At 35.5% G+C, this 16,910-nt stretch overlaps 2 protein-coding genes across 2 annotated transcripts; both read right to left on the bottom strand.

Annotated features, from left to right (window-relative positions):
* Window positions 1–2,709: 2,709 nt before the first annotated feature.
* LOC132174487 (ABC transporter G family member 9-like) lies at window positions 2,710–5,997 on the bottom strand. Its single transcript, XM_059586136.1, has 4 exons — window positions 5,905–5,997; window positions 5,013–5,802; window positions 4,054–4,376; window positions 2,710–3,464 (listed from the first exon to the last, which is right to left on the bottom strand). The coding sequence occupies exons 1-4, from the start codon at window positions 5,995–5,997 to the stop codon at window positions 2,787–2,789; spliced, it is 1,884 nt and encodes a 627-aa protein (XP_059442119.1). The 3' UTR covers window positions 2,710–2,786.
* Window positions 5,998–10,912: 4,915 nt separating this feature from the next.
* Window positions 10,913–14,359, bottom strand: LOC132174486 (ABC transporter G family member 9-like). Its single transcript, XM_059586135.1, has 4 exons — window positions 14,096–14,359; window positions 13,234–14,023; window positions 12,453–12,778; window positions 10,913–11,584 (listed from the first exon to the last, which is right to left on the bottom strand). Exons 1-4 carry the CDS (start codon window positions 14,210–14,212, stop codon window positions 10,913–10,915), a joined length of 1,905 nt encoding a protein of 634 aa, XP_059442118.1. The 5' UTR covers window positions 14,213–14,359.
* Between the last annotated feature and the right edge of the window lie 2,551 nt (window positions 14,360–16,910).

Here is a 16,910-nt window from a genome sequence, read left to right as displayed (position 1 = left end):
AAATTAAAACGTGGCTAAAGCCGCAATACTAAGTTTTAAAGCATCTCTTTTATCTTTTCCTTTGTATTTGTGCGGCGCTCTAAAAACCTGCGTCCATGGCGCTATGCTGCGTATTTTGACTCGATCGCTATTGCAAAAGCAGCTGGCGGCTTCTTCAACTACTCGCCAATTAATTCCTTGGTCCAAAACATTACACACATTCATTTCAAAATCAGAATTGTAAACCTTTCGACATATTGACCTTAATTTTTAAAATAAAAATTCCAAGATTTTTATAAAAATTCTTAGTTTCTTTTCTTTTTTTAATCTATTGAACTTCGCATTATGATTCAAGAACATATATATAATACTATAATAGTGTACGTGTGAACAGCCCCAAGTAATTTTCAGCTTGAGCTTGACTATAAGAGAGGACCTTAATTAATAATTATATCATTATTTAATTAATCGTAGCCTTTAAGGTTGAAAAAGCCTGATTTTGAGCTTTGCATGTGTGAATTAAGACATGGAGGGGGTTAGGCAGGGACCCATAAGCATAATTGGTGGAGCACTAATCGATCAAATTGTTGCTTCTTTTGTGCTAATAAGATTGACCTTATATATTCCTAATCCGTCTATGTTCATTGTTTACAATGATTTCAAATTAGTTCTTTGTGTTACCATAAATTCTAGGTGAGATTAATTTGTCGTTGTCAATTTGTTAGAAATAATGTCGGAATAAGTTGGAAAACTGATTGAGGAATTTGACTTGTAAAAAACAAATTGAAATGTTGAACCATTGGGGATCGGATGCCAAAAACATGGTCAAATCAAATACAAGGAACAAGAAAGACATCACATGAAGAAGAAAACAGGCTTCCATAGCCATGTGCGAAGAACCAGATCCATTGCCAATTTGTGGCATGGAAAATGAGGGAATTAAGTTTTTTATTATTTTTTATTAATTACAATTTTGGCATGGCTTTGTTATTAATTAAAGTGTGTACGTTTTGTGGAAGAGCTTTAATTTGTTGAGGGCCACACTGAACAGTCTCTAAAAAAGAAAAGAAAACGATGGTGGTCCTTTGTTCAACAACTCCCCTCGTTTATTTTCTTTTCGGTGGGTATTAAAATGCGATCCACTTGTAAGGCACATATGATAATGACTTGATATGTATACCCAAATTATTAGAAAAAAAAAAAAAAAAAATTCATTAGTTTATATAGAGCGGGTGGATTATAAAATAGTTTATGAATGCTAAAATAGTTTAACCCGAATCAGATTGACAACCCTAGAAACTGTTAAAGTAATTATTAAGTAATTAAATTTTTCTCTTTGTATAAGTTTAAACTTTTGGAATAATTGATAATCTAACATGATATCGGAACCAAATGTTTTGGAACCGAACCTTAACTCCTTCAATTCACCCCCATTTAAATAAAATATTCCACGTTTAAGCTTATACGTGAGGGGGAGCATTAAAGTAATGATTAAGAGATTATATTTAAGCTTACGCCTCATGAAGCGGAGGTCACTCGTTCGAATCCTCCCTCCCCCTTCCCTTGTGTGGACATGTCAAAATAATAATAATAATAATAAAAGTTATTATATTTACATTTTCCTGTAAACTCAAATATTTTGGATAATTGATAATTTAACATAAACAAATAGTGTCCTATTGCAATGCAATTGGATAAAACTTCATTTAGGCGATCTGTGAATTAGTAATTGTCCATCAGTGGGTCCTGCAGGGATTAAACATTTTTAGTTACTGATTTTTATTTTTTATTTTTTTTCAAAAGAGGTAAAATTTAATAACCAAATTTTCAAAATAAAAAATTCAATAACTAACAATGATTTTTCCAAATTTAATTGATCATTGTAATAGCCCATTGGACTTCACAATTAATGAACCCTGTCTTTAACCCGAAACCTCAGCGACCATGTTCTGAGGCCTATATTGCTTGGGATTTCGGCCCGTTATTCCTCAAGATCTTAATGGTAAAAATGATGTTCCCAAACAAGCCCTTTGGGCCTAGTATCAAAAGGGATCTGTTTGCCAATGGCTGGAAAAATAAAGAAAGTGTCCCGAAACTGTTGGAGTAAGATTTGATTGATATAAGAAAAAAGTAAAAATGTTTGATATGAAAATGTGAAAAAATTTTGTTTTGTAGTGATTTTTTTTATTTGAATAATAGTAAAATGTGATTGATGTGATGTAAAAAGTAAGAATGTTGGGAATTGAATTTGAGATGAATAGTATAAGGCTTTTTTTGAGTCCTTTGGCAAACACACCCCAAATGTGATGTGATTTTTTTTTCCCCCCTCCTTTCATCCCCAAAAGTGACGTGATTTTTAAAATTACTACTAAATTTTGATCAAATTATAATTTAAAAACTTACATCACGTTTGAAAAGATAAAATAAGACAAAAATCGTACTTCTAGCATTACTCCTTGATGCACCCTAACTAGCGGTATTGTCACAATCACCAAGAATAGAATAGACGAAGTTAATTTCTTAATATATATATATATATATATATATATCAGACTGAAAATAAAGAGAAAAAATATTGGGGGATAATATGAAAGTTGGATAGAGTTTTCCTCCAAACTCGGTTGGAGGATCTTCTTCAAACCTAATTTATAAAAATGACATGTGTCTTTTAAACATGTGAGATGCACATGCTTTTTTAATAGCAAAAACAAAGTTGCAAATTTCCTCCTCCCTAATTATACAAACCGATGAAAACACTATATGTGAATTTCCTCTATCTCTTAGAAAAAAAAAAAAAAAAAAAAAGCCTAGGATACTAATTTCTTTGTCACGCCAATCCTCATGAGAGCAATATAAGCGATGAGCCGGTAACCGACGAGCATGATAGCCAAAGCAACAACTCCGACGGCTTGCCCATCAAGCCCCACTTTCTTTATAGGAGGAAACTCCCCAACCAAACAATGGCCGCTGCCGCCACCGCCAGCAACACAAGGGTATGTGTCGGCTGGCTTGTATTGAGAAGACATCAAAAGCTTGTAAGTGTATTGGCTAAGGGAGATGTATTTGATCCATGCTATGAAGGGAGGAACATTCTGAACATAATATCCTCCGGCTAGAAGAAATGTCAACATGATGACTGATCCCAGCGTGGTTGCAGCCTTTTGGTCCATTACCATGGCACCAATGGCAAGGCCTAAGCCTTGTGAGACCAGAACGCTGTAAAGCAGGACAAACAGGGTGTGCAGAAAGTGGCCGGCGGTGGGCTTCAGGCCTGCCATCCAATAGGTAATGGTGACAAAAATGGTGGGAAGTGCAAGCTCCATTGGGAGGTCAGCAACGCTCCTTGAGATGAAGTATGATGAGAGCCTGTACATGCCTGAAGTGCGTTCCTTTTTTAGCATCATAAGTTCCTCGGGGAAGGTGAAAATTGCTTGAAACAGAGCAAAGAAGCCCCAGAATCCTGCTAGGAAGAACAGCAGCCCAATCTGCATGAAAGATAATTTGTATGATCATATGTTCAAAGTCATTAAAGGAAGCATATGTCATGCAATGCTTCCAGAATTTCGACTTCCTGTTTTCAATGAGTTCTGAAATTTGGATTTTCCAATGCTAGGCCAAGTCAAAAGACCTCTAAAATTCTTTTTAAATTTGGAAATTTCAAGTTCATAAATCTCAGCTATCAATCTCAAGTCTAAAATTGTGAAAAATGATCATCTCCATTTTTCTTAATTTCCTCCGGTTAATGCATTTAGAAGGGCCATTTTTTATTTCAAATTCCCTCAATTTCCTCCCGTCAGTGCATTTAGAAGGGCAAATTGTCCAAATTTTTTAGAGATTGATGCTTACTTGAGATAGACGACTTAGATTTATGAGTTTAAAATCTCAAATTTAAATAGAATTCTAGAGTATGTCAATCCAGTCAAAAGGGTCTTATCTCTGGTTACAAAATGGCTCCTATATGATAATGAATGCAATCATTTTTCAAGAAAAGCTGAACTTGTGTTTTTTGTTTTTTTTTCTAAGCAAGAAAAGCTGAACACACTATAATAGTCATATCATGATTCGGTTTGTTACCTGATCTTGTAGGTGGGAAACATCAGAGTGCCACCATAGTAGGCCAGCAAGAAATGCTACCACCACAACCTGACCGATCTTGAGGGGAGAGAATGAATCGTGTCTTCTTTCTATGACCCCTCTTTTAAACAACACACAGAATTGCTGCCACCAAGTTGTGGACCACCTCCCAAATTGTTTATCATCAGATTCATCTTCATATTTGTTGCTGTTAATCTCTTGAAGCTCAGCCTTCAACTTGTCAGCAAGATTGCTTTTATAGGCAGATACTAAACGCTCCTTAATCTGGATTTGATTCTCACGCGTATCATCCGACAACACACCTACAAACATTAAAGTTCCAGAATGAGGCACAGTATCAAACTAATGTAGTTGCCTAGCTCAAACTAAAAAGCAAAGATAATAAAGTAATGGGAAGATAAGACTGCATTTATGATGAGTATTGAAGCGTTTCCCAAGTTTATAACAACAATTCCAAAAGCTATTAAGGTTAATTAATTTCCAAGGCCTTTTCAGATCCTTACAATTTCCCAAAATATTTCAACCCTGCTTTGGGAACATGCTTTTAGAATTTAATTAGCTTCACGCTACTTACTACGCTCCCAATCAAATTGACTTAATGCAAGCATTCTTCAAACTTCAAAGATATGGACCACTAACAAGCAGTCTCCTTGTAATTAAACAATCGAGGTTGTAGAATGCTAAGTGCTCTTTTAGTATCTTTCTGATTTAACGTGAATATTAATTTTTAAAAAGGCAAAAAAGAAAATGACCCTTATTTCTTTCACTTAGTTTTTAGAAAATAATATTCACCAAGGATCATGAGGACAAAATTAAGATCCTCTTCAGAAACTATTGAAGGTAATTTTTGTCCCCTCGCATATAACTAACTTACTGAAATAAACTGGGAGGAAGACACTAGAAATGAATGGAATAAGTAAATTATGTGACACACATACCATTTGCAAGATCTAAGAGAAAATCTGCAGGATTCATGACAACCAATGGGGAATATCCGACACTCGAAAAATACTCCATGGCTCCTGATCCTCTCCCAAAATACAAAGTGCTTCCTTCAGATAACAGCAAAACCTTATGAAACATGTAGAATAGCCTGCTGGAAGGCTGGTGTATGGTCATAACAACAGTTCTTCCTCCATTTGATAACTCCCACAAAGTAGATACAATTCTCTGAGCAGTAGTCGAGTCAAGACCAGAAGTGGGCTCGTCCAAAAATAGGAGGCTAGGGTTTATGAGCATCTCTTGTCCTATACTAACCCTCTTTCTCTCCCCCCCAGAAACCCCCCTCACGAAGCATCCTCCAATGATGCTATCCTTGCACTTTGTTAGACCAAGTTGAGTTATCACAGCTTCAGCATGCTGCACTTTCTCATCTTTCGTGAAAGTGTTTGGCAGTCGGAGAAGAGAAGTGAATACTAGTGTTTCAGTCACAGTCAAGTGGGGATGGAGCAGATCATCTTGCGTAACAAAACCCATGTTTCGCTTCATTGCGTTCGTAAACGGCGTGCCGTTGTAGGTTATGCTTCCGTCGAGCCGCCCGTCAAGGCGGCCTCCCAGCGCTGTCAGCAATGTGGTTTTGCCGCTGCCTGATGGGCCTAGCATGGCCAGCACTTCCCCCGGTTGAACCATGCCTGTCACTCCCTTCAATATCACTTTCTCCTCAGACTTGCCTCTTCTATGAAGTAATCCCCCTTTCTCAGTCTTGATCTTGTAAACAACGTTCTCAAACTGTTCATTCAATCAAACAAAGATATTGTTTATGATATTGTTTATATATATATATATATATATATATATATAACATAGAAAATAATGATATTGTTTATGTACCTTCAACGTAACAGGGCGATTGGGTTTGACAAAGATGCCGGGGGATTCCGTGTCTGTCTTCTTATTAGTTTGAGCCTCTATGTCCGGCGCCATCTCTTGCTCCATGTGATTTTCACTTCCCATCATCCAACCGACCTTTTTTAATTCTCTCCCTCACTCACTCTTTCTTGAACCAATCAACTGGGTGCTTATATATATAAATATATATAGATGAATGTAAAAGTTGAGGGTTCAAAAAGTTGGAAACAGAAGGAGAGGGGTAACCATGTTGGGACTCATGCGAGAGAGATGAAGGAGATGAGAGTTTTGGGTCTGGTCATGATCACGAATATTGAGCCAATAATTATTCGCGGCTCCTTTGATGGGTTGGCTTCAGTTTCTGATTTTTGGATTTCCGCCTTCTCAGCTTTCTCAATCTCTTTCTGTTACATACCACTCCACATATATATATAGATATATTCTAGACGAATGGGTAACTTCAATCTTTCTCTCCCACTAGAATTGTAGTTTATCTTAATGACATGGAAGTCCTTCACATTAATCCCACCACGACTGAAATTCGTACTCTATTTTTTTTTTTGTTTTTTTTTTGCCCTTTTTCTAGACGGGTTAGAGAGGGCGACCAACTATATATAGCTACTTGAGCGTGACCATACCACTTGTCTACTAGAACTGCTCAAAAAAAGTCTAGACAGTAGAAACGGTTAAATCACCACTTGTCCTATAAGTTTAATTAGCTGATAGACTTCAGAATCTTTGACTATGATACCATGTTAAATTATCAGTTATCGTAAAAGTTTAAACTAATAGAAAGATGTAAATATTTATTCATTTAATCAACACTTTAATAGAAACCACAAGCGTTTTCTCAAGACTAATTGAGTCATAATCTAAGCTCTAGCTTCACTATGATATCAATAGAATCTAAAGTGACTAATACTAATCAACTTGAGTGAATGATTCTCCATTACGGAGAGTGTGACCAACAAATTCAAGACAAAGAATATTGCATACATAATGTGACACATTCAACAAATGATCCCACCAACAAATTGAAGCTAAAAAGATCCAACCGATTGCGTAATGCGTGAGAGGAAGTTAAATCACTTTATGTGTCGCGTCATCCCTTGCCTCTCACTAATTAACATATATAACTAAACATTCCAATCATCCCAATTGTCGTGCAGCCCCTATTTTTAGAGCACAGCCTAGCTAGTTGGATCACTTCAATTCGTCACGTGAATAATTTGCTTTTCATTGCCTTGAAAGCAAATAATGTGAAAACCCACCTGTTAATTAAGTGATATATATATATATATATATATATATATACCAAAATAGAAATGGAGAAAAACCCAAGTAAGTAGAAAGATTATTGTTATGATCAGGCAGCCTAATCACTAGATTATCTTTAAGCAAACAAAAACTGCCCTATTAAGAGGGCATTCAAATGGAGCAAGCCAGTTGTCTATACGAAAATCATCTTTAGGGCATCAAGTTCCGTCTAGAATTCCCTAATCTAGGGCATGTAATTTCTAACAAACAATAACCTCCCATTAATCATGTTGGGTAACTTGTACTCCATTAGTAAGAGTATTTAATAGACTGCTATACAATTGGAACGATATGTCCCTTGATTTTGTTTTTGAAAGTACTGACATAAGGACTCATTTTTATTGCCACATACATCATCAAATTGTATGGCGATTATATAATAATCTACTAAATAGCAATGCTCTTGTATTAACCTTTTTCACATCATGAAGTGAGATTCCATATTGTGGCACTACAAGATAGGATTTATATGTGACTTCATCTTCCCTATTGCAAGGTAGCCATTTCCTACAAGGAATCAGGTTGCAACTGCACATGTCATCAGCTCGTTTTATTTGGTCCAGCAAAATATCTTATATATCTTACATACCTATTTATGAAAGAAGTAAACATGGTAAGAAATTCCATTTAAAGTATATTCCTTATGTCACATATATTATTGTAATTATAAAATATATATCATTACGGTGTTCAGTGATTTATTTCAATTAAAGCTTATTGTGTGAAATCAAATATTCTGAATGAAATTGTTGATTTAATTCTTGTGGAACAAGTATTTGATTTCAATCAAATATTCTGAATTAAATTGCTGATTTAATTTTTGTGGAACAAGTATTTGATTTCATTACTGATTTTATTTTGTGGAATCAATTAGCTGTATTGATTATTTTTTATTCCTTGATGGGAGGAATAATTAAGGTAACAGCTCTAATTGAGGGTCTCTGACCTACCTATAAATAAGATCTGTGTATTCCATCAATTGACACTCACTGTTAGGCATAGGTCAGAAGAACCTCTCAATATTTTTTTAGTTTTCCAGATTTTGTTTCTGTGAAGCTATTCTTCAATTGGCTTGAGCAAAGCATGGCTAGAGGTATTTATATAATTATTCATTCCGTTGCTAATTTTATTGTCAATTATCATTTAATTATATATAGAATTCTTACAAACACAAAACCATACATATAAAATGTTTGTCGACAAATCTAGAAAAGATGTTGTCTTCATCCTACGTACTGGACTTTTACCAGAAATGGGGAAGGCAATAATTTGGGTTCGTTCATGGGTCATATTGTGTTCTCCCATAAGTATTCGATTATATGGGTCGACAATAATACGGTCCATTTAACTAATCTTGTCGAACTCAACCATGATATAACATGTTTAACTAAATGGGCGACGACATAAAATAAAACTTCAACACCTTTACGTAAGATCCAATTCCTTATGAGAAAATGTCTTATGATGCACATATAGTCATTAGTTATTATAGAAGTCCACAAATCCGATGTTAAATTAATTCTTCCAACAAAAGCATTCAACATAAATTTAAATCTTCGTTTCTCCCTTTTATGTATCTTAACCAAATCATTGTTAGATCACTCACAATGGAATAGTTGGCCAAATTTTTATGTAAAATGGCTTCTCAATACTCACTTTATCTAGTTTAACTAATGAATTTTTAAAGGCCTCATACATCCGATTAGCAATATTTTTATCTATATCATTTAAATATTATTTTTTTAAAATTTTTTATAAAGATTGTATTTTTCCTAAAGATCCTATTTTTCAACTTTTGGGAAAAAAGAGATGTGTAGAGAGAAATAGTAAGAGAAAATTTTGGGAAAACAGAGTTGTGGAAGAGAAATAGTTGGAGAAAGTTTTGGACAAAAGAGAAAACATGTGAGAATCAATAAAAAAATAAAATGGCTCCCAAGAAAAGTGCTGCTACATGTAACATATTTTTTTTTTTTTTGGCTAATACAATAAAATATCCATTTTGCATTTTTTTTTTTTTTTTGGCTAATCCAATGTGGGGGTTTTTTAACAAATCTCATTAGCCATTTTAGATAAAAGTACCATTTGGTTCATCCATTGTGAGTGCTCTTAACTATATAAATTATTGGTGATAAATATTGATTTGTATTCCCTAAATCAAGGGATTTAGATAATATTTGTTAACCTTAATTTAAGATGATTGTATTTGAAATATTTCAAATCACAATATCACATGTAAACCTCTATAAATAAAGGTGTATACTCAAATTATAAATCAAAGAAATATGTAGCAAGGCTTGAATGTGTTTCTCTATATTTATTCTATTTCCTTTATCTATGTCTTTATTATTATTACGCTTTTATATTTAGGGTTAAATACCTTATTGCCCCCATATGGTTTAACTTCCTTTTTTTCTTTTTTTTTTGCCCCTAGGATTTATTTTTTATCATATGAGGTACCTTTGGTTTGCCTTAAAGATGAAGATGGTACTTCCGCCAAAATTTCGTTCAAAATTTGATGGAACGCAACGTCAGCACCAATAAGGAAATGACACGTGTCCCTATAAATTAATTTTTTTTAAATATATATTTTTAATTAAAAATTATATTTAATTAAATTTTTTTTTTTGTTTTTTGTTTTTTTTTTTTTTTTAAAAAAGGTTTGTGGGTAGCCATAGCCACACCCTTAGCCATTTGGGGGGTGGACGAAACCACCCCCAAACCCATTGGCCACCCCCATATGGCCAAGAGCTACACCCAAATTGCCGAATGAGGGTGGCGAAGGAGCCAAAGGGGTGGCCGAAACTTTGGGGGTGGTTTCGGCCACCCCCATTGCCTCCTTGGGGCGGCTCGGCCATCCCCATCTGGCCGAGCCACCCCCAAACCGGCCATTTGGGAGTGGTCGAGCCACCCCCATGGAACCAAAGGGGGTGGCGAAATGGAGGTGGCCAGGCCACCCCATGACCAAAGGGGGTGACCAATCACCCCCAAAATGTCCAAGGGGGTGGCAAACTTCCTTTTTATTTAGTTAATTATTTTTTTAAAAAATAATTATAGGGACATGTGTTAGTTACTTAGTTCTTTATTGATGTTGACGTAGGATTCAGTCACATTTTAATGAATGTACTATCTCCGTCTTTAGGCAAACCAGAGATAGGTACCTCATGTGATAAAAAGTAAACTTTAGGAAACAAAAAATAAAAAAGTTAAACCACAGGTATTTAACCCTTATATTTATGATATTAGGTGTTTCTATCATTAAGGTAATGAATGATGTGTGTAGTAAGTGGGAAGGACCGGAAGGTCAAGGGAAGTGAAGGGTGAAAGCTAGGGTTGAGTGGCTTGCATCGGATACATCTCTCAAGTATTCACCACCCATGAGATCTGTTTTAAATTTCACCCATTTAATCTTGATCGTCCATTGTTTTAATGGCAGATATGCTAGCTGTTGTTTTAATTTACACTTTACAGCCTTGAAGCCGCAACTATTTTTTACAATTACCGCAACAATTTTTTTTTTTTTTTTTTTAACATGTCCGTCCACATAAGGGTGAGGCGAGATTCGAACTAGTGACATTCTTTTCATGATGCGTGATCCCTACCCGATTGAGCTACTCCTCGGAGACATTACCCAACTGTTTTGATTAATTAAACAGCCAAAAAAAAAAATAAAAATCTATGATACTTTATTTGTCACGCCAATCCTCATGAGAGCAATATAAGCGATGAGCCGGTAACCGACGAGCATGATAGCCAAAGCAACAACTCCGACGGCTTGCCCATCAAGCCCCACTTTCTTTATAGGAGGAAACTCCCCAACCAAACAATGGCCGCCCCCACCGGCACTAGCACAAGGATATGTGTCGGCTGGCTTGTATTGAGAAGACATCAAAAGCTTGTAAGTGTATTGGCTAAGGGAGATGTATTTGATCCACGCTATGAAGGGAGGAACATTCTGAACATAATATCCTCCGGCTAGAAGAAATGTTAACATGATGACTGAGCCGAGCGTGGTTGCAGCCTTTTGGTCCATTACCAGGGCACCAATGGCAAGGCCTAAGCCTTGTGAGACCAGCACGCTGTAAAGCAGGACAAACAGTGTGTGGAGAAAGTGTCCGGGCGTGGGCTTGAGGCCTGCCATCCAATAGGTAATGGTGACAAAAATGGTGGGAAGGGCAAGCTCCATTGGGAGGTCAACAACGCTCCTTGAGATGAAGTATGATGAGAGCCTGTACATGCCTGAAGAGCGTTCCTTTTTTAGCATCATACGCTCCTCCGGGAAGGTGAAAATAGCTCGAAACAGAGTGAAGAAGCCCCAAAATCCTGCTACGAAGAAAAGCAGCCCAATCTGCATGAAATCAAACAGGAACCACAAATTTGTGTCATATGTTCAAAGTCAACATATGAGTATATGTCATGCAATTTGGATCTTCCAAATGCTAGGCCAAATTCTTACTTTTAAATATTTAAGTTAATAGGAAATGATTGATTTAACCATTTAATTGAATAATTTAACATTATCCCTCACATGTGAGTTTAAACTTTCCATCTCCATTAACAAGCGAAACCCAACATGTAAATTAAAACTAAATTGATGGAGATAAGATTTGATCTTACTACTTTTGCTTTGATACTATATTAAATCAACATTTATCCTAAAAGGTTAAGCTACTAGTAAATGTTCCACTAAACTACCAAAATAATAATAATAATAATAATTGTCAATGTATCCTCTAAGGCCAACAAAGAGAAGAAGAAGAAAAAAAAAGATGTGGTTCGAAAAACCGCCCCCATTAGTTTCAGGGGTGGCCCATCCACCCCTGGACACCTGGGGTGGTTCGGTCATGAACACCGAGGTCTTGGGAGTAGTTTAGCCACCTTTTTTTTATTTTTTATTATTATTTTTTTAAAAAAAAAAACAATTAAGATCTAGTATTTTTGTCAATCAGGAAACATTGATATTTTTTGATAATTTATGGAGGACATTGACACAAATTGTACGGAGTTTGGGAGGATATTAACAATGAGGTAGTCAATTGCATGAGGGCGGTATATAAACTTTTGCTTGATTTAATCATTTAATTAATATTTTAATATCTATATCATAATGAACAAAATCATTTTGCAAGAAAAGATGAAGATTTTTAGAATCATAGTATCTCCCATAAATTCTAATCTCCTATTTGTGCAAAATACAAAGAGATAAGAATTGTTACCTGATCTTGTAGGTGGGAAACATCAGATTGCCACCACAGTAGTCCCGAAAGACATGCTACCACCACAACCTCACCGATCTGGAGGCCAGAGAATGAATCGTGTCTTCTTTCTTTGACCCCTCTTTTAAACAACACACAGAATTGCTGCCACCAAGTTGTGGACCACCTCCCAAATTGCTTAGCATCAGATCCATCTTGAAATTGATTGTCGTTAATCTCTTGAAGCTCAGCTTTCAATTTATCAGCAAGATTGCTTTTATAGGCAGATACTAAACTCTCCTTAACCAGGATTTGATCCTCATGAAGCATATCATCCGATGACACACCTACAAACATAGAAGTACGAGAATGAGGCATGGTATATGGAACATGTTGTGCGCATGATTTTTTCTACATGGTTCTCTTTTATGCTTCTCTTTTGGTTGCAGGAATTTATGCAAACAGAAGAAGAAACTGTCACTACATAGTTCTATCAATTCAAGACTTATAGCCAAAAGTCTGCAGAAGAAAGCCTAGCTGCCTATTTTTGGATCCACAAGAACTTGTAAAAAGGACAAATCAATGGTTGATTTTCACTTTCACATCATCCCAGTTATATAGCTAACAGTCCATTAAATAACATTTCTTATTAACTACGCTCTTCATCTAATAGATTCATGGTTATCACGGCTTTAAAACGTGTTGTTATAAAGAAAGGTGCGATGGGGGACACCACATTATAGGTGGTTCTGAATTAATGGATTGAATCATGCAGTAAATTGATTATGTCACATGTACATACCATTTGCAAGATCTAAGATAAAATCTGCAGGATTCATGGCAACCAACGGGGAGTATCCGACACTCGAAAAATACTCCATGGCTCCTGATCCTCTCCCAAAATACAAAGTGTTTCCTTCAGATAACAGCAAAACCTTATGAAACATGTAAAATAGCCTGCTTGAAGGCTGGTGTATGGTCATAACAACAGTTCTTCCTCCATTTGATAACTCCCACAAAGTAGATACAATTCTCTGAGCAGTTGTCGAGTCAAGACCAGAAGTGGGCTCGTCCAAAAATAGCAGGCTAGGGTTTATGAGCATTTCTTGTCCTATACTAACCCTCTTTCTCTCCCCCCCAGAAACCCCCCTCACGAAGCTTCCTCCAATGATGCTATTCTTGCAGCTTGTTAGACCAAGTTGAGTTATCACAGCTTCTGCATGCTGCACTTTCTCTTCTTTCGTGAAACTATTTGGCAATCGGAGAAGAGAAGTGAATACTAGTGTTTCAGTCACAGTCAAGTGGGGATGGAGCAGATCGTCTTGGCTAACAAAACCCGTGCTTTGCTTCATTGCGTTCGAAAACGGCCTGCTGTTGTAGGTTATGCTTCCGCCAAGCCGCCCGCCAAGTTTGCCTCCCAGCGCCGTCAGCAATGTCGTTTTGCCGCTGCCGGATGGGCCTAGCATGGCCAGCACTTCCCCCGGTTGAACCATCCCTGTGATTCCCTTCAGTATCACTTTCTCCTCAGACTTGCCTTTTCTCTCAAGTAATCCCCTTTTTATAGTCTTGATCTTGTAGACTACCTCCTCAAACTGTTCAATCAATCAAACAAACAGTCAACAGATGTCTTGCAACATAATTAATGGTCTACATTAATTACGTACCTTCAACGTAACAGGCCGATTGGCTTTGAGAAAGATGCCGGGGGATTCCGTGGCTGTCTTGTTATTAGTTTGAGCCTCTATGTCCGGCAACGGCGCCGGCGCCATCTCTTGCTCCATGTTATTTTAACTTCCCAGCTGGTTAGGACTCATGCAAGAGAGATGAAGGAGATGGGTGTTTTGGGTCTGGTCATGATCACTAATATTGAGCCAATAATTCGGGGCTCCTTTGATGGGTTGGCTTCATTTAATTTTCTGGTTTTTGAATTTCCGCTTTCTCAGCTTTGTCCATCTCTTTCGTACGACTCCACATATATAGATATTGTAGACGAATGGGTAACATAAGCTGTGTCTCCCAATAGATGTAAAGTCCTTTCACGGAATTGAAATCTTCTAAAATTGGCGTTAAATTTAAAATTTATAAATTTATAAATTTTAGTTGTCTATCTCATTTAAATGTTTAAAATAAGTAATGTTCAGCATTTAATGAGAAAGCTAGCTCAAAAAAATGGAATGAGATCCTCTTCAGTCCATTTGGGAATCTAGTTCATGGTCAGAATCTCTTTAAAGAGATTCAACGACCACAAAGATGCCACTTGTCTCATTTATTAAAAAAATAATAAAATATTATTTAATATTTTTTTTAAAAAATAAATAATATATATATATATATTTTTTTTTTTGATATGGCCCTTGGGCAAGGGCCACAGTTTGGTCTTGGTACAACGGTTTTGGTTGGTCGGTTTCATCTTCACGCAATTTCCTTTAAAAGGCCCACACCGATGCCCATATCAAAATAATAACAATATATATATATATATATATATATATATATATACGGTTAATACAAAATACCCCATTAAAAGCCATTACTTTATTTTTCCTCATGTGATTGATTTTTATCACAAGCAGACTGCTATTGATAATGACCAAATTACCCTTCAATACCGACCGCTAACTTAACGAAAATCACGCCAACCAATCAAATGTCAATAACGCATTTCTATTTAATTTTTTTTTTTTTTTTTTTTTTCAAATTAGGGGTGGCTCTTGGCCATTTGGGGTACTGCGGGTCGAAAGCCACCCTCTACTCCATTGGTGGAGCCACCCCCATCCTTCGATAGGCTAGACGGCCAAGGCCACCCCAATTTTTTAGTTTAAAAAAAAAAATTAAACGAATGCCACGCTGCTAACATTGGATCGGGATCCACGCGATTACGTTCTCAACTGACAGAATAACTAATTTGATCTATTATCAAAACCACATGGACTTCCTGTGATAAAAATCAAATCTTAATTTGAAAAAATAAAGTAATGAAACCCCAGAAGGTATTTAGTATTTAACCATTTTTTATTATTTATTTATTTTTTTAAATTAAATAATATATTTTTTATTTTTTAATAAGTGGGACACGTGGCATATTCTTTGCAGTCGTTGGATCTCTTTAAAGAAATCTTAACCATGAACTGGATCATCTCCGGTCCAAAATAAACAGTAAATGATCTCATTGCTAAGGAAACGTAGAATCTTAAATTTAAAGAGAATTTTAGGAGATTTCAATCCCGAATCTCACCACGACTGAAATTCTTTCTATTAATTTGTTTTAGTGAAGAGCCCAACACATGTTGCATTATGTTATAACACACTCAACAAATGATCGCACCAACAAATTCAAGCTAAAAATCTCAATAACACGTCTAATTAATTTGAAAATTTCAAACATACGTATAAGTAAATCCAACCGAATGCATGTTTTTTTTTTTTTTTTTCACAAAATTGATATAACTTTAAAAATTATTATTAGATTTATGATAAATTACTATTTAACTATAATATACAATTAATTTTAAAAGCTAGACACAAAGCGATAGACATTTAGGACTGGTCATTGGCTTTCTTTAATTTTGGAAAAGGTTGCCGACAGCTTAATTTGTTGACCAAATCAAATGTCAGGGCACAGTCACGGGATAAAAGGTTGCATATCTCTTGTCGATCGCTATCCAGTGGTAGTACTAGTTTGTTTGTCTTTATCAATCTGTTTTCTTTTTTATATGGGGTTCTATCCTTAAAAAAAAAAAAAAAAAAAAAAAGCAACAATAGTAGAAGTTGAGACACTTTTCCTCCTTGGTAGAGTTTTCTTTGAAATTAAATTTAAAGAAAAAAATTTAATTCAACTTATTAAGTTAAAATATGTTTTTTAAAAAAAAGTTACTCTTATTTCTTTCATTTTGTTTTTATAAAATAATATATACCTAAGACGTGAAAAATACAAGAAAAAAAGCACCTAGTATTTTCTTAAAAAAATTTCTTCCAATACACAGTTTGTCCATCTCTTCAACATCAACGTCACCCATAAATCTAAATTGCCATATTTGATATTTATCGATTAAAAAAAAAAAAATCTCTCTTATATATGGTTTTGCGTTTATTTCTCTCATAAATAGGGAAGATAAATATTTTGACGGACCACTAAAAAGAGCATCCATCCAAAAATATGAGCCCAATTTTTTTTTTTTTTTTTTTTGGTAGAGTCTACTTAACTCCCTTAAACTATCACTTCAATGATAATATATCCCAAAACAATTGACCCTCTAAACTACCAAAACAAGGACAATGCACCCCCTCAATGCTAGTAAAATGACAAAATTACCCCTATAAAATTTTCAATAAGACAAAAATACCCTTAAAATTTTGAAAAAAAAAAATGTTAGTAAGGATAATTTCGTCATTTTGTTAAAATTTGGGGTACGTTGTCATTGTTTTAGTAGTTTGGGAGAAAATTGTCGCGATTGATAGTTTGAGAGGTAGATTATCATT

This window comes from Corylus avellana, chromosome ca3 (genome assembly GCF_901000735.1).
Source record: "Corylus avellana chromosome ca3, CavTom2PMs-1.0".
NCBI classification, from domain to species: domain Eukaryota; kingdom Viridiplantae; phylum Streptophyta; class Magnoliopsida; order Fagales; family Betulaceae; genus Corylus; species Corylus avellana.
This window is presented reverse-complemented; position numbering and strand designations above follow the sequence as displayed.